At 42.2% G+C, this 19,332-nt stretch overlaps 3 protein-coding genes across 4 annotated transcripts; 1 reads left to right on the forward strand and 2 right to left on the reverse strand.

Moving 5' to 3' along the window:
* Positions 1-3,964: 3,964 nt before the first annotated feature.
* Positions 3,965-10,848, reverse strand: pcyox1 (prenylcysteine oxidase 1). Its single transcript, XM_054756502.1, has 7 exons — positions 9,953-10,848; positions 9,527-9,664; positions 9,195-9,401; positions 8,793-8,967; positions 8,494-8,705; positions 8,268-8,420; positions 3,965-6,730 (listed from the first exon to the last, which is right to left on the reverse strand). The coding sequence occupies exons 2-7, from the start codon at positions 9,633-9,635 to the stop codon at positions 6,060-6,062; spliced, it is 1,527 nt and encodes a 508-aa protein (XP_054612477.1). The 5' UTR covers positions 9,636-9,664; positions 9,953-10,848; the 3' UTR covers positions 3,965-6,059.
* Positions 10,414-13,176, forward strand: fam136a (family with sequence similarity 136 member A). Of its 2 annotated transcripts, XM_054756507.1 has the most exons (4): positions 10,414-10,489; positions 10,579-10,693; positions 11,462-11,602; positions 11,716-13,176. In XM_054756507.1, exons 2-4 carry the CDS (start codon positions 10,607-10,609, stop codon positions 11,902-11,904), a joined length of 417 nt encoding a protein of 138 aa, XP_054612482.1. In that variant the 5' UTR covers positions 10,414-10,489; positions 10,579-10,606; the 3' UTR covers positions 11,905-13,176. The 2 variants fall into 2 exon arrangements, with proteins under 2 accessions (XP_054612482.1, XP_054612481.1); XM_054756506.1 differs by having other exon boundaries at positions 10,435-10,693.
* On the reverse strand, positions 12,581-18,451 carry gmcl1 (germ cell-less, spermatogenesis associated). Its single transcript, XM_054756503.1, has 15 exons — positions 18,130-18,451; positions 17,543-17,715; positions 17,330-17,453; positions 17,139-17,235; positions 16,710-16,807; positions 16,509-16,621; positions 16,171-16,236; positions 15,690-15,774; positions 15,512-15,602; positions 15,288-15,428; positions 14,932-15,001; positions 14,759-14,834; positions 14,541-14,686; positions 13,847-13,934; positions 12,581-13,780 (listed from the first exon to the last, which is right to left on the reverse strand). The coding sequence occupies exons 2-15, from the start codon at positions 17,707-17,709 to the stop codon at positions 13,640-13,642; spliced, it is 1,503 nt and encodes a 500-aa protein (XP_054612478.1). The 5' UTR covers positions 17,710-17,715; positions 18,130-18,451; the 3' UTR covers positions 12,581-13,639.
* Positions 18,452-19,332: the final 881 nt, after the last annotated feature.

Genomic DNA, 19,332 nt, shown 5'->3' on the forward strand with positions numbered 1-19,332 from the left:
ATACAGTCCACACTAGTACGCACACCTGCATCATCATCATCATCATAGAGTATAATCTAAGTGTTGTGTTGTGGTTTGATTTGATGTCTTGCGTTGTGTTATGTAGTGTGCATTTACATTACGTAATGTTATGCGCTGGAGCGTTGTGTTATATGAATGATAATGCTGTACAGCAAATAAGGGAAATGTTCCAGAAAAAGAAGGGACCACGAGGAGCAATCATTTCTGATCTGATGGAAGAATTTCCCGATTGCCTCCTGTGGTGCAACCATGTTATTTTACTAATGTGCGTCTTTATTTCGAAGGCCAGACTTTACCGGCGACAGGATGTATCACGCCGACGTCACCCGAGTGGATTAGAAGCTGTGAAGTTCAAATACAAAATGGGAAAGAAGGGCAAAATACGGGAGTTTCCCGGTGAAAAAGGGAGGGTTGACAGGTATGGAGGGATGTGTTATGCATTGTAGTCTTGTCTTGTGCTTCAAGTGCTTTGTGTTGTGTTCTGCACTGCAGTGTTGTGTTATGTTGTGTTGTGTAGCAGGGCTGCATGATCCTGCAAAAATGAATCACGGTTTTCTTGTTTAGAATTGGCACGCTCCAAGATGTGGAACGAGGGACACATCGTCTACGTTCAACAACACATTCTACAATACAAAGCATGACTGAACAACAAGATCTGGACATGAGCAACACGTGCACTGGAACAAAAGACCTACGTCAAGTGTGGAAATGTTTGAGGTCCGGATTAAACCTTGACAGTTTTTCATTTGGGCTAATAATAATAAAAATATATAGTGCTTTTCAAGGCACCCAAAGCGCTACACCATTATTCATTCACTCATCAGTCACACACTGGTGTTGGTAATCCACATCTGTTTCCACAGCTGCCCTGGACATGAGTCAATGGCCAGTCCGCAAGCAAAAGATCACATGTATGAAAATGTACGCATCAGAGGCTGCAAATGCTTTGCAAGCCGCCCATACTAAGAACAACGCTTGCATCGTGTATGCGGCGCATGCAGTACAGTATGTGTATCACCTCTCATAGCTACTGTTGTACTGGACGCAGTGGGAGATGTGGGTGTACCTAATGTGGTGGCCTATTACCTGAAGAGCTCCTGGGGTGTGAATCCGCCTGCTGTTGCTCTGAAAGCGGACATTAGCCACACATGACAGAACGTGCCGTTTAACATTTCAGTAGCTTGACTGATTTCTATTCTATGAAGAATGCCGCTCACCGTGGGCCTGCTCTGTGGACTGAGAGTGTGAACCTGCACGCAAGAGAGTGTGACATTGTCACACGCAGGTTAGAAGCTGCTTGTGCTCATGTTGCCACCTACAGGCAGATGGCAGAACAGCAAATCTCCTCTTTCTTACCCTCCTCGTCCTCCACAACTGCTGCTGCTGCTGCTGCTGGTGGGTTAGAAGAGTGTTGCTCTCCCTCTGCTGGAAGAGGATCATACAGTGTGGGCCTATTATGTAATGTTTTGCATGTGTGTGTGTGTGTGTGTGTGCAGCACAACACGTGTTACACTCACCTGATGCACCGCTGACACTACGCTCCTCCACTGTGGACAAAAACACCCCAAGTTGCACATTACTTATATATTATACTGACTCCGAATATTTTAATTGATATGCACTCACCTGCTGCATCACTGACCGCCTCCAGGTGCTCCTCCACTGTGGACGTAAAACACCTGTGACACTTGTACTTACTTATCATCATAATGCTTCATCTCCAGTCTTACCGGACCCGTCTTGAGCAGCTTCTGTTGACAGAATGACAAGAGTGATCATCACATGTACATCTTTGTGTAATGCAGTTATTTTCTGTCAAAACAGACCCCCCCCCCCCGATTTGAAATAAGACTGAGAATCTATTTATTTATTCGCACTGCAGGCTGAACACGAAGCTGAAACCAGGAAAATGCAACAAAATGCTGAGCTGTGAAGCATACAAGCATATTCAAGAGTCAAATTGTATGATAAATTTGTACATGTTGGCAGGCCTGCACACACATTGAACGTACTCCCCGTCTCTCATTCCCCAGTTCCCCGCCCCACTATTTGAGAAGCACCGGTGTAATGGATGCAATGGTTTCACCTAAGTAGCGTGCGTCCTCCGTCTGCTCCTGTGTAACTAGAGAAGAGAAAGATGTTTATTTCACTGAACCAAATATCTGTCGGTGTTGTGCACACCGTGTTATAAAAGTTACCGTTCTTCTGAATGCCTTCATTCTGCTGGGCAGCCTCAAACTCTAGCTGATCTGAACACACACACACACACACACACACACACACACACACACACACACAAATACATAGACTTACTATTTCTTGCCTTTATACATCACCTTTCACAACTGCTTTTCTTTCAAATTATGTCAATTCAGCCTTAGTGGAGATCTGTAGAAAAGTACTGTCATGGTGGAGTGTGTGTGAGTTTGTTGGTTAGCAGGCTACCTCCTATTTGATGGAGGACAACCAACAGATGGGGGGTGCCATTATTATTCCACTGCAGGGGGTGGACCATTCTTTTACTGTTTTACTGTGTCCAAATGATTGCTTCTAATTAGTGGCGGCCAATATATTATTTTGTATTATTTAAAATAATGTTTCTAAAATTCAACTGAATTTGCTATTTTCATGGATAGACACATATACAAACACTTACCACTATCATGCTAAGTGTTAGCATGCTAATGTTAGCATGTTAGCATTGCTAGCAAGCTAATATTAGCATACCAGCATTTTTAGCCGTTTTCATGGGTAGACACTTATATGAACACTTAGCACTATCATGCAAGGTGTTAACATGCTAACATTAGCATGCTAACATAACTATACTAACATTTTTTGTATTTTCAGAGGTAGGCACTTATACACATACTTAGCATTATTATGCTAGGTGTTAGCATGTTAGCATTCTTTAAGTCATTAAAACCCTTCCATGGTATGTTTTCATGAATCTAAATATAAAATAAATATAGGACTAATATTTATGGTGTAAATCACAATATGGGGGGGGGGGGGGGGCGACTATGGCTAGTCTTTTAGTGCTAATAACTAGTGCTTTTCTAGTTATTGTATTACTTTTAATAAACAAATACCAAAATATTACATTTGTTGTGTTTTTTTACTGTAAGAATAATAAAATATACACTTATTGTTGTAATTGTATATTAGTAGTTCATGTTATTGCTACCATAATTATATATTTATAACACATCTGAAATAATAAAAATAATGACAATAAATATAACACACATTTTAGTGTATTATAATTTAAAATACTTTTATAATAATTATTTGGCTATAATTAACAATGCAACATCTTACGGTACATTTAAGACGAGCAAGCGAAATGAAGTGGCTACTCCATAGTTGACATGTATGTAATGTACTCTAGAATCAAAAAGACAGCACCTATTTTCTGAAGTTGTGTCAGAGCATCTGCAACAAAAAAAAATGTATGTGTGAATAGCATGATACAAATGATACTTTTCTCAACAAAATTAAAAGTAATAACTGCTCACCGTAAGGAACGTTTTGCTCTTTTTCAGCCGCTTCCAGCGATGCACACCAAGCTACAGGTAATCACAAAAGACAGTCATATTAACATCCATGGAGTCATAGTAATCATAACAATAATAAACTTACCAGACTGCAGAGCAGCCACAGAGAGGACAACGAAAAGCGGTGCTGCAAACCTCATCTTGACTTTGAGTCGGGTCAAAGAGAAGCCAACGTTCTTATATGTCCTCTGATGTCACATGTCCTGGTTGGACAGGCACTTCTGGTACCATTGTCCCCCTCTACACCCACCTACCTGGGGGGGCATCACATCAGCACACAGACACTTCCCTATTCAGCCCTTCAATGACGCCCATTGTTGATGTTTCAATCACATGGGTCTTTATTTAGGGGAGCCAAAAAAAAAAAAAAAAAAAGACAATGTTTATTTCCTTTTTTTTTTATTATTCTGATTTCACTTGGCTTATGACTGATGTGTCACAAGGCTCTCAGGCAGACAATCGCTCAACTTATCTCACAGTTATCATAAGTACAACACTAAACATCCTTTTTTATTACAGTAGAAGTCATTTTATTGTAAACATTTTCAGGAAACATCCAGTGTGCTTTCAAATTGTTTCATGGCTTACTGACTTAGTGCAGTTAACCCATCTTAGCCTGTTTGAAATGTCAAAAAAGTGCTTTAAGAAACAATTCTCTTTCAAAATAGGTAAAAGTATTGCTTTTTGGTTTTTAAACATGACGCGTGTACAAGCCCAAATAGTAGTGTCTTCTCAAAGGAAGTGTTGATAGTCAATATATTTGCTAGGCAGGATTCTACTGAAAAACACAATTTACCTTATTTTGTGTGACAGCGGTTTAAACGCCCCCGCCCACCATATTAAGGAGGTAGGACTGAGGAGACATCATCATTATCAACAAATAGGCTTATTTACGTGATACAGCGTTATGGAAAATGAAGGCCAAAGGCCAACACAGAGGTGTTCTTTACCTCTTGTACTCACCACTGTAAGCTACAAGGACAATAACAGTGTTAAATTAATACCTCTCTGACAGTGTCAGTGAAAAGCGGGCGTTATTACCTGTGAGAAGGCAGCATCCTCTAATATTTACATTGTGCGGGCATGCCCAATGACGTGTAGCAGTATTAGATCGTCATGATATCAAACACTTCCAAGAAAATGAGTGTGTATGAGGCAGTGGTGCTGGGTTTCATCTCAATCCAATGTGGTCCCACCGGTTGGCTGCCGTTTGAGTAATCGAGTGATTGTCACTTATTTACGACATTTTCAAGGCTACGTTCCAAGAGTGTGTGGCCCTTGTGACCAAGCAAAAGCACGGACAGTGGAATTTCTAAACTCCAACACATCTAACGTCGTGCTATTTTGGAAGTCCCCAGATATTACGTGTACTGAAACCCTTACACACACTTTTTTCCCCCCAGATAATTTATGAATTTGTGGATAAAAGCCGATTTTGTGCTGGTACACCGTGTTGTTTTGCACTACCTCAAATTCAAACTGCACTTAAAAATGACTTTTCATAAAAGTGGCTGTTTGCAGCCGGCTCATAATTCCACCGCTTAGCAACGGGACACAGCTTACATGCTCGGAGCAGGAAGAGGGCGAGATATAAATGCTTGGAACACGTTGAAAAGTTAGCGCCCTGCAGGCAGTGTTAACTTGAAGAGACTCACACACACACGTAAATCGCAGCATCAGTAGAGTTTTTCCTGAACACCTGTTAACTTATGACAGTTAAGAATGTCAAACTGCGTGACGCAGAAAGTGGAATTCGTCAACGGAAAATTGTTAGGAAAGGGTGGTTAGTTTGTGTTCATTACAGTTTGGTTTTATTTGGTCTTATACAGCGGTTAACCTACTTTTACACCTGCATGACAGTTAAGAATGTTAAAAAGCACGGCGTACGAAAGTCTTAGAAAATTGTAAACAGCTGAGCAATTTTATCCTAGCGTAGTTTAACCCCACTACACAACATTTAACTTCGTTTTATACTTGCACAACAGTTAAGAATGTTAAAAAGCGCAACTCATGGCGTTTTTTCGCCTTCACTAATCCCGTCTCCTCACTTATTACCGGAAGATGAGTCATTTTATTCAAGTTTAGTTTGGTGTCGTCTCATTATTCAGCAGGTTAGACTTATTTTACAGTTAAAGCTAAAACATTGCTTGAACAGTTAATAAAGCTTTTATGGCCCTGGAAAAGATGAGTTCTCTTTCCAGTATTTCCATTTTAAAAATGAATAAACAAATTTAAACAGGTATTGCAACGGCTTGTTTTCCACCTTAAAAAGGTTCTTCTCTGCCTCCAAATGTGTTGACAAACGTGAAAGCATTAATGTGTTTTAAGTCAGGTTGAATGCCGTCTTCATGGCATGTAAGGCTTCTTGGTGGAGTTGTAAAGAGGCGTGGCATTGTATAAGTAAGACATAAAAGACACCTAAGAATTGTTTTCAAGACTGTGTGCCTTGAATAAACCCGTACAAATGCCGGTCAGAGTCCTTCAGAGCTCACCTCGTAGACGCGTGTGCAGGTCTTCCTGGTCGATCCTGCCTGTCTGACCGTGCCAGCGGTGGTGCGCTAGTAGGGCCACGTTCCTGGCTGAGATGGCGCTCATCTCCATGGCGCTGGCCGCCCATTCCACTGCGTTGAGGTAGTACAGCCGGCTGTGAAGGATGAAGGGCGGGGTGTGGCGGATCGGGGTGCGGTAGGCCGGGTAGGCCAGCCACTGGGTCTCGGACACGGAGTCCCAGGAGAGGAACATACGTTGGAGCTCCTCCTGGCCCAGCGACTGAGGAGAAAGCACTTTCCATACTTTGCTGTGGCTGGCAGGAGGACGGCTGTATCCCGTCACGATGTGCACTGGGTCAGCAGACGTCAGACTGTACAAGGCGCTGCCTTTGCAGTCCGTGGTGAGCACGTCGGACACAGTCAACTCTGAGGCGGGGCGTGTTATCCCGAGGTAGGACGTGTTGAGCACGCCGTGGATCAGAGTGGAGAACACCTGGTGGTAGCTACCCGGGAACTGAGATGGGATGGCCGGTGAGAAGCCTGAGAACAAGATGTCAGACTTGCCCTGGTGAAGTGGCGTTGCTATGACGACAATGTCATATAGCGAGTGACCTGCGCCTGCGTCGTCAACGTAACTGATCTCATAGAAGCTGCTGGAGGGGCCTGAAAACAGGGTAGGAGACAATAATTGGAGAGAGGCTGTTCTTCATAAAATGGGAAATCTTCTACATGTTATTTTTTTTTTACTTTCATAATGATTTGAAATACATGAGAAAGTGGAAAGGAAAACAGATCTCTTAAACACGCAATAATTATTAACATGTACATTACACAGCACGACAGTAACAGAACCAATGTTGTAATAGCAGTGATGCGCAAACTGCTCAGCCAGCATTAATAGCGCTGATGAGTTCTTTGTAAACAACAGTAAGGTAAGTCTATAGGTGCTCACAGACTTGAGCAAACTGTGGGCAGAGCAGACGCCGCGCGGAATGCCTGCAGTCAGAGCTTTCACGGTCGAGTGCTTTCATGCCGTGTTGTAGTTTCTCATGAAATTTCCGCAAAACACTACATTTCCCTCAACCCCTACATGTTGTTTACTTTTTTTTGCTCTCTACACCAATGACGAGGAAGAGGAAGATATGTCCACTTCGCTCTGCACACTGCCTCAACATTGCCCAAATTCCTTTCCGAGAGTTCTTGTTTTCCGGCAGTCCTTGTACGCTCTAAACATGGGGTGGCATGGCTCAGGTGGTAGAGTGGTCGTCTCCCAACGTGAAGGTTGCGGGTTTGATCCTTCGTGTCGTGATCGTGTGGAAGTGTCCTGATGCTGCGTCGTCAGTAGGTAAATGTGCTAACAGTGTCACAGTGCTTTGAGTGCCTTGGAGGTGGAAAAGTGCTACACAAGGGATACTTTCGCACCTTATCTGCTTTTGAAAAATACATGCCGAGCAATGCTTTGTGTGACACCAGTGCACGGAGCAAACTCCGTTCCGCCTGCGTTTGTTTTAGCCTGAACATGCATGAGTACACCAATAGCTGTACAGTAATCCCTTGTTTATCAAGATCAGTTGGTTCCAGACCTGACCATGATGAGTGAATGGAATATTTTCGTAGTTATAGCATAGAAATCTTCTTCTTCTTCTTCTTCTTTTCCTTTCGGCTTTTCCCTTCAGGGGTCGCCACAGCGAATCAATTGAAACCTTCTAAATACAGTCTTTAACATTATTAGAGCCCTCTAGACATGAAATAATACCTCTACAGGCACCTTTACAATCATAATACTCAATATGGTAGACAAAATAAGAGTACGCAAGCAATTTGCTGCTCAAACTTGGCCTATAAACATGGCAAGCAAATAGGACAGACGCGAGGTGCGTTCATGGACATCGAGTCATTACACAATTTTTTTGCGCAAGAAACTGCTCTGGGACCTACTTTTGGGTCGCAACCCGCCAGTTGAGAATCACTGCCCTAGGGTACTTGTATCTTGTAGTGTTAATTGAAAAACAGCATCAGGAGGTTGCCTACAGCCACAGTTCTTAACGCCAGTGTTTTTTTACCCGACCCGGCGCTAATTTGAGACCCTTGTGGTTATTTGTGCTTGTAGTCCACACACCCGGCAACTTTAGGAGACGCAGCAATAAATTGAATTGAATTACATACAAAAATGATTTTTTGTGGTGGACTGGCTGGATACCTTTCTTTGATGGGCGAGCTTTAAATGAAATGGAGGCCACTCTAGCTCGGATGAGTTCACTCTTGCTGTGGTAAAGAAGTCCGGAGCAAACCTTCTTATTGCCTCCATCCACAGACCACAAGCCTGAATCAGCCCCCGCCAGTGACACAGCCCCTGACAACACAGCACTAACAATTCAACATAGGTTTTGGTGATTCAGCATGTGTTGAACCGGAGCATCACATACCCACAAACCCATTAATTCGGACACTTTGGCCATAGCTGATACGTGTCATGGGTGCCACAACGTCATTGAGGAAGATCTGTGAAAAACCTTCGGCTATCATTGTTTCCTCCAGAGTCTGATTAATAAGCCTGAGGAAGTCATCTCCACCCATAGCGTGCAGGAGCCTCTCTACGCTGGTGAAGGAGTAACTGTACTGCTGGTACTGGTAGATCCTGACAACATGAGTCAAATGGGGAACATGTTATACTTGATGACCACATGAAGAAGATGTACTTACTCTGTTTTTTTTCCTCACTCACCTCATAAATTTGTCCAAAACACTCTCCACCCACATCTGCATGCGGAGGTAGTTGAGGCCGTAGCGCCACAGCATGCGCAAGAAATTCACAATAAACCAGTCGCTCTCTTCGAACGTGAGCTCGCTGCCATCAAAGATGGCCATTTTTGACGGCACATCTTTACATGTAGAGAGACCTGAAATAACAAAAACGCACACAGATTCCAGTGCTGAATTTTGTAAAATACACAAAATGAACAGTTGTGGTTTGGCTTTTCCACATTTCATGAAAATTGCATGAAAAAAAACCCCAAAAACACTGCACCAGCTGCATGAAAGACCACTACACTAACCCAAATAAGCCGTTTCTTCCCATTACTCATCAATAAAGCCAATGCTAAGTGTGCATATTTGGTGACATTACCTAATTTGTCAATAAATTGCTTCATGTGGAGGTTGAGGGGATGGATCACAGCACCTCCCGTCTCATATTCGTGATTCCCAATCTTCGCTGTCGCCAGTCGGCCGCCGACCTCGCCAGGTTCAAACACGTCAATCTTGACACCGGGCCCAAACTCCTGTCTCAGGTAGAAGGCTGCAGCCGCGCCGCCGATGCCCGCTCCAACCACGGCTAATGACAAGAATGCACATCAGTATTTTACAGTTGAAATATTTAAGGGTGTATGACACAGATGACCACAATGTATCTCACCAGGCATCCTCCACAAATTACATGCACGATTAAAACTGACTTACCAATCTTTGTGGGTGGTTCTCGCAGCTCCTGTGACGATGACAAACTTCTGCAAGAATAAAAAATCCACAGGAGGAGCAATGCTTTGACTGACAGGGTTCGAACAATCATGGTGGGCCTGAAGTGTGATCCAAGGACATCTGTATAAACATGAAGCAGAGCAGTCAATAACTTGAGTGCCTTATCAGGATTGCTAAAGAAGGTTAAGCGTTACAAAGTTCATATCAGAGAAAGTTGGTACACGTTTCAGGTTAGTCATATATATATATATGAACACAATGGAGCGTAATAAGCAAGTTAAATGGCACCGTGTCAAAATTCACGGCTTTCTTTTAAACTTCTCTTACGAGCAGACTCTAGAGTTGTCCCTCTTTAAACTTCAACATAACAAACTCGCTGACCCTAATTTCGGTGTAATTTGTACTTACACAAGACAGAAGAATATTAACAAACAAACCATCCAAGTGGCTCACATTAACTTGCTAAACTAGTTCTGCAGTACTAGCCTGTCGAAAGTTCAAAAACACCGTCGCGTGTATGTCAGTAAATACAGGGACACACTTCCGCGTACTCGTGGGCTTTCAAAATAAAAAACATACACAATTTTGTGTGCATTTTGAAATGATAATAATGCAGTATTATTGGTCTCCGACCTCATTTATATAATAATGCTTGATTTTTGTTAAAATAAAATCTTACGGAAGAGCTATGTCCTCGCCTTGTACTAAATTATGCTATTTATTTTTTTATATGAATCATTAAGATTAATTGCAATAAACATATTAAATAATACTAATAGTATGACCTGTAAATTAAAAATAATCGTTATCCTGCGGTAAAGACAATAAAGATTTATAGACTTTCAATAATAACATATTCCAAACCGGAAGTTTTACCCGTAAAACCGGAACTATTCAGGAAGTGACGACATCGCCTGTTCATCCTAAAACCATGCTTGAATGGAGGTGACCTTAGTGTCCATCTAATTGTGTAGTCAGTCATCTACATCGCATTTACCCACACATTTTAATACAAAAGTTGTCTTTGAAAACAGAGAAAAGTATTGAATAGAGCGAGGAGAAATGGCGGAGGCTCAACAAGCACGCGTTCAGGCTGTAGTAGAAGACATGGTCCAAAGCCTGGAGCGAGATCACATCCGGAAAATGCAGGTAAGTGATAATTCAAATCAAGCAGGGGTCACCAACTCGTCGATCGCAAGCTACTTGTCGATATTTGAGACTTGGCTGGTCGATCGGGAGAATATTAGGAAAAAAATGTACAGGTATTATTGCATTAGTACCCTCCCCTCCCAGAGAGTGACCCACAAGCACGCATTTTGCCCGTTTAACACGCCCGTACGCCTCGCCGCCCTACAGGCCCGCAAACCGCAAGCTCCAGCTCTAGTCCCCAAAACCCTAACGGAGGTGTCAGCGCACGTACACCGGATCGCCTCGCCGCGAAAGTTAAGCGTGGCAGGGAGAGTGAGTGAGTGAGTGACAGTGTGTACATGCAGCGATGTGCATGTACACACATCAGTAGTTATTGCACGTGAATATGGCTCACAACACAATATGAATATGAATATTGGCTCGCCCACAACACCAAGCCAACAAGGCGAATATATATACTATATATACACACACACACAGTGTGTGTGTATGTATATATGTATGTATGTGTATATATATATATATATATATATATATATATATATATATATATATGTATGTATGTATGTATGTGTATATATATATATATATATATATATATATATATATATATATATATATATATATCTCTATCCTGGTTGGGGGGGTAGATCTTGCCCAGGTTCACCAGGGATCTTGGTCTAAAAAAGGTGATCACTGTTGTAATCTAATGAGTGTAATAATCTGCAGTGTGTGCATGTGCACAAAGTAAGAGTTGTTTCTTTACAGGCTCGTATGTTCAAGTGCAGCGCGGACTGCTGCGACCAGTCATCCGACTCCATGTCTCAGGTGCATCTGTGTATTGATAGGTGTCACACTCCACTGGCCAAAGCCCAGGGCCTCGTCACCGCCGAGCTGGAGAAGTTTCAGGTGAGGTCGACACTAACAGGAATGACAGGGTGTAAAAAAAAAAAAAAAAAAAAGTACCACAGAATACAATCATTGTGTGTGTGTGTGTGTGTGTTTTTTTTTTTTTTCCCCAGGATCGTCTGACCAGGTGCACGATGCACTGCAATGACAAAGCCAAGGATCTCTTTGACTCGGGCGCCAAGGAGCCGGCCGTCCGATCCTTGATGGAGCGATGTGTGGGCAGCTGCGTGGATGACCACATGGACCTAATCCCCAGCATGACCCGGAGAATCAAAGATAACCTGGACTCTATAGAGCAGTGAGACACTAGTTTGCAAGTAGAGCACTAGCATTGGTGTCAAGTGAGCCAGATGTGGAAATGACAAACCAGGAGATGTGAGACTGAGAAATGCAGCGTCTAGTCTTGTACGGCCAAGCAGTCGGACTCATGCATTCAATGTGGAAGCTTCTGTCACATATATTAAAAGTCCATGGTTGTAATTTTAGTGTGTGCCCTCACATCCTGCCTCTTATGGTGGGATTTATGCAAAAAGGGGTATAGCAGACCTGCTGTTTGACAGTATCTCTTGCAAAATGACAATAAGCAATTACATAGAAGAGGTAATAGTCACTGTTAGCACCCTTTCTTTTCATGAACGATAGCAAGGGCAAACTCTTAATACTACAAGAACTATAAAACTGCTCATCATTTTAAGTATCATTTTTGCTTACAAATTGTTGAATTGCGGTCTTACAGAACATAAAGCCCATTTTTCTTTTTCTCAAGCCTCCTGGACACCTCTGGCGCACCCCCACCCCCAGAGCAGGTGCATCTTATGCTTGAACAAGCTGAAATCTACACGCTACTTCACACAAATACAAGTACACATCAGTCCATGAAAACCAAATTACTTTTTTCTTAAATACATGCACACTTCTGCAATGCATTATACTGTGTATTAAGGAAAAAGGTGTAAATAAATACAGAAGCAGGCAAAATGCAGTGATATAGGATAGCACCACAGCCCGTGTTGCCGAGCAGATTTATTGGCAACAAACATACACATTTCAACAAACTTACGCATTTTCATCTTCCAAAAACAAAAGGTAAAAAATATAAATAAAAACATGATTACAAATTGCGGCAATAAAAAGGCGAGTTGAATGTCAGCTCCTCAAGTGTGAAATTGTCCACTTTTACTGTGGTCTCATGTCTATGAGGCAACGTTGGCAAAGTGCGCCAGATGAGTGGGTGACAAAACGTAATGACCAAAGCAGTCAAAGAGTGTCAAATAACGGTGCAAAAAAAGGGGGAAAACCAAATGTGCATGAGTGCTCAAAGTTTGAAAGTGTACTTTAGTGAGTCACAACAAATGAACATGACGTAAGAAGACAGGTGGAACCCTGTAGTGAAGGAGGCAAGCTCACTTTGGAGCGTAGTATCATTAGCTAGCTACTTCTTAATAATTGAAATTGCATACATGGGATACTTTGATAGTGATTTTTTTTTTTTTTTTACTAAATGAACTGCAGTGAAATACCAGAAGCTCCTTTGGTGAAAGATGTCCACTTTCATAAACACCTGCAGGACAAAATCTCAATAAAACAGCAAATTGTAATACTTCCTCTCAAGTGTTAATAAAACATCTGCTGTTGTAAGTCATTTTACCTGGAGGTATGTACAGTACGCCGGAGGTGCCATTTGTCATTGTAATTCCTGAAATTCCTGCTTCTCTCGTGAGGATGGAGAAAAGCACACGCTTCCTGTACGAGCCACTTTGTGGTCCTTGTCAGTGTTGTGAGGTTTCTCAACATATAAGATGGATTATGCACATTTCCAAAAAGAAGACTATGCGGATGTCATCAAATGGGAAGGTTTCTATGATGAGGTATGCCAGGGGAGTTGGTGGCGCAGCTCCAAAGGTGGAATGATACCTGCCTCCTCCTGGCAATGTGACACACATGGGAGATTCCGACACGCCACAATCAAACGCACAAACGTGTTGTTGGCTGTGGAATGCACACGTGCCAGAGTCACAAGCGTTAACACCGGTGCAATCAAGACACACTGCGTGCGCTGCTCTCATGCTCGGGATGGTCCGGCCTGTGGTCCCAGTGCGGCGACGTGTAAAGGAAGTTACAGCACACGTAGAGCGGAAAAGACAGCAGACGGCTGTCCAGGTTCATCACCACATACTCCTTGAGGGTAGAAAGAGGAGGCACATTAGGCGTCAGTTCCTGTCTGGGTCATCCACACTCACTGACCTGATCTTTTTCCAGTGTGAGAAGCTGGTAACCAGTGGAGCGGCTGCACACCAGCTTACCAAGACTGTCAAAGGAGGCCAGACGTAACCTGGACACACACATGGACAACAAAACAGCATACATAATAATAAACAAAATGGTCAATGACTTTTGGACAATTACTTGCTAAGTTATTAAGACGCTTTGCTTGACGGCAGCCATGTTTTTCAATCAGTCTTGTTCAAATTTTACAGACATGTGCTTGTCAGTCCCCTAAAAAGGTGTGTGTACCAAATTTCATAGAGATTCAGCTAAACACCCTTTACAGTGGATGCATCTATAGAGAGTGTATTGAGCAGTGTGAGAAATTTCAATCCGGAAATACAATTTATGCGGACTTTGGAGTTTACTAACAGCGCCACCAGGTGGGGTATTGGTCAGGAAATAATAGCAGAGGTAATAAAGTAGCGGATAATGTTTTGGCAAATTATCACTGTCTTGTGTGGAGCGGTTTACCTGTCATTAATACATACATTTTTACAACTACTGCACCTTCTGTAAATGTGGCTGTGGCAACAAAGTTATTTTGTGCAAAGGATCAACTGTGGTTGTAGTTGTGCAAATAGTTTTAGTGCTAGACATACAACAATTTCCTTCTCTCTACTTTGAGACAACTGGAAGTGATGAGGGTGTGTGTAAAGTGCCCCAGGCTGACCTGTACGCCAGATGCCTCCTCGGTTGCAGGCTCACAGCGCCTCCGCATGGCTGACTTAGTGTGTTCCTCTTGAAGATGATGAAGCGGTTGGTGTAGGTCACCAGCAGGTCGAAGCCAAAGTTGAAGCCGGTCCATCGCCAGCAGTACTGAGCGGAGGGGGTGGGGGATGAGAAATTACAAAAACATGACAGCAAACATTGCGAGAATGTTGCACTCACGTCTCCATCTTTGGTCAATTTCCTGCCACACCTCATGCTGCTCAACTCAAATTCCTCTTTGTTGGCTTCCTGTGGACTAATACATTTTTTTACCAGCATTAGTGTCTAAAAAAATGCACTGAGTTTGCAGGTTTTAAATTAAAAAAACAATTTTAAAAAACAGCTCGTCTTACCCATTATCATTGTCAAATTCTGTCCGCAACATAGCAAACCACTGTGTTTTGTATACTGCTGTCAACCAGTCTAGAAATGAAAGTGAAAACAAACTGCTTAGTGCTTTCCAGATAAACATAAAATATTTGACCAAACTATGAAAGAAGTGCCAAACAGAATTTGCATAAAAACTTCAGTACCTCACAAAAGTGAGTACACCTCCCACGTTTCAGCAAACATCACAGACAAAAATATAGAACCTAAACTCTGTGATATACTTTACTATCCGCAAAAAATGACTCAACACGCAGCTATTGACTAAATAGCAACGTGAATGCGAGCTGTAGGCATTTTAGTGAGACGATCAGCCATTTACCAGGAGGCAAAATGTTGTCCCGTTCCAAAATGCGTGCCGAAGCCAGATCGTTGACGATATACTGGAGACGTATGTATTTGAAGACTGAGCAAAAGGGGGCGCCCTCTTCTGTGTTTAAGAAGGGCTCTTTCTCACTCAGGTCTGGAAGTAAACAGAAGCCACGCTATAAACAAATACACAGTAAACGCAAAAGGAGCGTATTGTGTCTAAAAATGAGCAAGTACCGCTCCTTCGCTTGCACAGCCAAGCGTCAGCGTCGGCCAGGAGCTGTTTTATGGGTCCGTCCCACGAGGGGTTGAGCTGCAGGAACATCCACTGACAAAGACATGAAAGGATGAAGGATTATGAAACAATACATGACAAAATAAGTGAAGGGCCATGTCATCCCGCATGCTAATGTACCTTTTTTAAAGCGGTGTAGACGTCCATCTCCACCTGCATGACGAACAGGTCTGAAGACTGAATGAGCTGCTCCATCACCTCCGTTCTGAGCAAACGAAAGCCAACAGTGAGTACATTTATGATGTAGGCGTAATGTTATTCCGTGTAATTACATACCATGTCGACCAAAATATAAGACAGTAATTTAAAGAAGAGTCGCCTTATATTGCGGGTCTACAAATGTATATATGGAGACCAATAGGTGGTGCCAAATGCAGAGTCTGAGCTTTTCTTCCAGTCACTTAGACACACGATTGGCAAAACCCACTGGAAAATAGTGTCTCAAAGGTGGCTGGCAAGTTAGTAAAACAACTGAGGAGGCGCTATGAAGGAGAGATAAGACCAGCTGTTATTTCACTGATATTGAAAACAGGATTTTTCTTTACAGGGCTGTCTTATATTGAGGTCAGTGCAGTAACAACTGAGAGATGAGCCCAGATACCCAATTTCTTTCATCAAGTCCACATTTTGATGCGTCATGAGGTTGTTTAGAAGCCACTCAAGACATCTGCAACACATAATTAGACATTACAGTGTGTAGTCAGCCCATAACAAGCAATAACAAACATTATTTAACATCTCTTAACTAAGCAAAGGATCTCAAACTCCAAGTGGAGTGTTCTCTACTTTACAGAGTCTTGAATGCACCCTAGATGCAATAAACGTGTCCTAACAAGTCCTCATCAGAACTAAGATAACACTGGTGGCTGATCAATAAGAGCGCCTTTTGCAATAAGCAAGTTTGTGTTTTTAAGTAGTGTAATCAACTAAGATGCTGACTTTTTCATGACTGAGTCCAAGCCGTAGATGCAGGAGCAGGCGTAGTAGCCGCACACCGTCTTTGCGCTGATGTTTTCCTTCATGGACTCACCGCACTGATGGATCAAACCATCCTGCCAACACAACAAAAACACAAACACCGACTTCAACCTTCACTGTTATGTGATTTACAGTACACACAGGCAAGTTGGATGTACTGACCAATTGCAGCATACAAGCAGCTGCGAGTATACTGACAACACCACTGGGCTTGATGAGAACGTCATCCCTGTACAAGGATCCGAACACGACCTGCAGAGCTAAACATACACACAATAGGACCACTTCATTAAAATTACACCCAAACCTCCAAGTAGACGTCCCATTCACTGTCCACTTAAACAAATGCTGCACCTCATGGCAACTACAAAACTGACATTTACTCTATAAATAGACTAAAAAAGTGAGTGATGGTAGTGTATATTATGTTTACTGTAACATGCAAAACGCCACTAATTGAATGTTTTATTTAGAAACCTTTTAACAGCAATCACTTTGACTTAGTGATGGAAACCTAGTATTCTCTGCAGTTGAGTAAAATATATTTGTCCCCTCATCACTATATGATGAAATCCAGTACTTCAAGATCACCTTCTACATCAATGTTCTGGTCGGGAATCTCCAAGTTGATTTCCATCATGTTCGACTCCTTCCAAGAGCCGCTGAACATGCTGGAGAAATATCCTGACTGGCAGTTTCCAAAACAAGAAAATGATCATAATTAAGGATAAGGATGACATGAAGGCGGTGTGGTGTGTTATGGTTTCGTCTCTGTGTTTTACCTGGCACAGGTACAATTTGTGAAGGTTCCACTCCTGTCCCAGCGCGCAGATGCGAATGTCACTGTTTTCTCCATTCAGGAACAATGTCTGATAAATGTAATTGGAAGTGCTTTTCAATTTCTTCCTGTTTAAGACGGAAGAAAAAGAACAACAACATGACGAAAAGCTTCAAGATACCCAAACCAATCATTGACCATCCGCTTGTTGACTTGCCTACGTGGTGTGTCCAGTATGGTGTCATCGTCGTCCTTCTCGCTCTCACAGTCACACTGCGTACTCCGTTTCCTCTTCTTACACTCGCAGCTGTGTTTGTGGCGGCTTTCCGCTGTGTCCTCCGGTCCCTGAGAAGTGGACTGGAACCTGCTACCCAGATTCCCCATCTTTGTCTGCAAACAAAGTTAATACAAGTACACTACAGGAAGTCCAAATTTTAAGCCATTTTCAAGATGAATGCTCAACACACTAGGCGTTAATGATAGTACTGAACCACCTATAAACAAACATAAATGTGTTATGTAGCAGCAGAGGGAGAGTGAATTGTTGGATAACACATACGTTTCATGTACAGGTTAACGCATGTTTTGTGTTAAACAAGTCAAACAGTGAATTAATTACTTGTGACCAAACTAGTTCCTACTACTTAATTGTTGTTACTGTGAAATGTGTGAGATACACAACACACAAAAAGTGAATTAAATTCGTCCATCACAGTCAAATCAAAGAAGCTCCCCTTTACAGTAACTGAACACCAAGACATCCAATATGTTTAATTATAAAAATTACTATATAAGCTCCCTTACCTTGTGACGAGAACAGCTGCGGGATGTTGGATTGTTGACTTTTAACACAAAAAACGCCTGTTTATCTCACTAGCCAGCTGGAGATGAGCTACCCCTAAAAGCTAGCTAGCTAGCTAACGAATTAACGTACAATTTAAAACAAAGTCTCGAAAGACGACAGCGTCGGCGGTCTCAAGCTGCGTCTTTGCAGATACCGATCAAGCATTTACATGTTGTCCATACAGATAAACAAACGTGAACTCAAATGTATACGCCTAAGTGGAAATCCTGACAACCACTTGCTTTTGTGTTTTTTTATTCTTCTTCGTCTTCTGCTTACGCGTCCATTGGCCGCGTCACAGGAGGGTGTTACGTTCAACAGTGCCACTATTGTCAAATTATTGAATTACATTTGCCTAAAATACATGATACAGTACAGTGTTCCAATCTAATGAAAAGTGCAGCAGCTCAAATGTTCATGATGTTTAACTGCATATATTTTATTGAAATGATTGTGTATTTCACTTTTTTATTGACATTCTGATGTTTTTTCTACATTAACTTGAATTATTAACGAGATAGCTTCTGTCTCTCTGCTAAGTTACACGTTGCTTCGTACACTAGCTCCGAAGGTTTCCTTTTAACTTTCAATAATCAAACTCAGTGACGTGCGGTCGGGAAGGCACCTGTGATTTGTTTTTGTTGTGATCAACAGGGGCCCCCTGCAACTTGTGGTGTATACGGCGAAGCGAGTTTAGTGGGTTAGCCAGTTGTGTTGAGTTGAAAGCCAGCGAAGGTAGCTCTCTTTTAAAGCAGATCTATCACCATGGTATCTTAGGCTAAACTCCAGGCTTTCAGTTTAATCATCTATGAAAGTGCCACTGTTTCACTAATTTGAAGATGGCGTCACCCTTTATTGAGAACCTACGAGGTTCCCGAGGGGACATGGATAATTTTTTTTTTTAGAAGAGCATTCCCTGATGATACTATCCATCTATTGGCGATTTTCAGACGAGGGAACACGCTAAATATGCTCACATGAGCACCAGGAATAAAATGCAATATGAGATATTAATAATTAGGCCATCATTAGCAGACGTAAATGTCACCACAGTCCTTGCCTCAGTACTCATGTCAACAAAGCAATGAAATATAAAAAGAAGACACACTGCAAAGATTTTAAAAATACGTTTTTGCCCCCAATTTATTTATTTTTCATATGGA

The sequence above is a fragment of the Dunckerocampus dactyliophorus genome, chromosome 17 (assembly GCF_027744805.1).
Source record: "Dunckerocampus dactyliophorus isolate RoL2022-P2 chromosome 17, RoL_Ddac_1.1, whole genome shotgun sequence".
Taxonomy (NCBI): Eukaryota; Metazoa; Chordata; class Actinopteri; order Syngnathiformes; family Syngnathidae; genus Dunckerocampus; species Dunckerocampus dactyliophorus.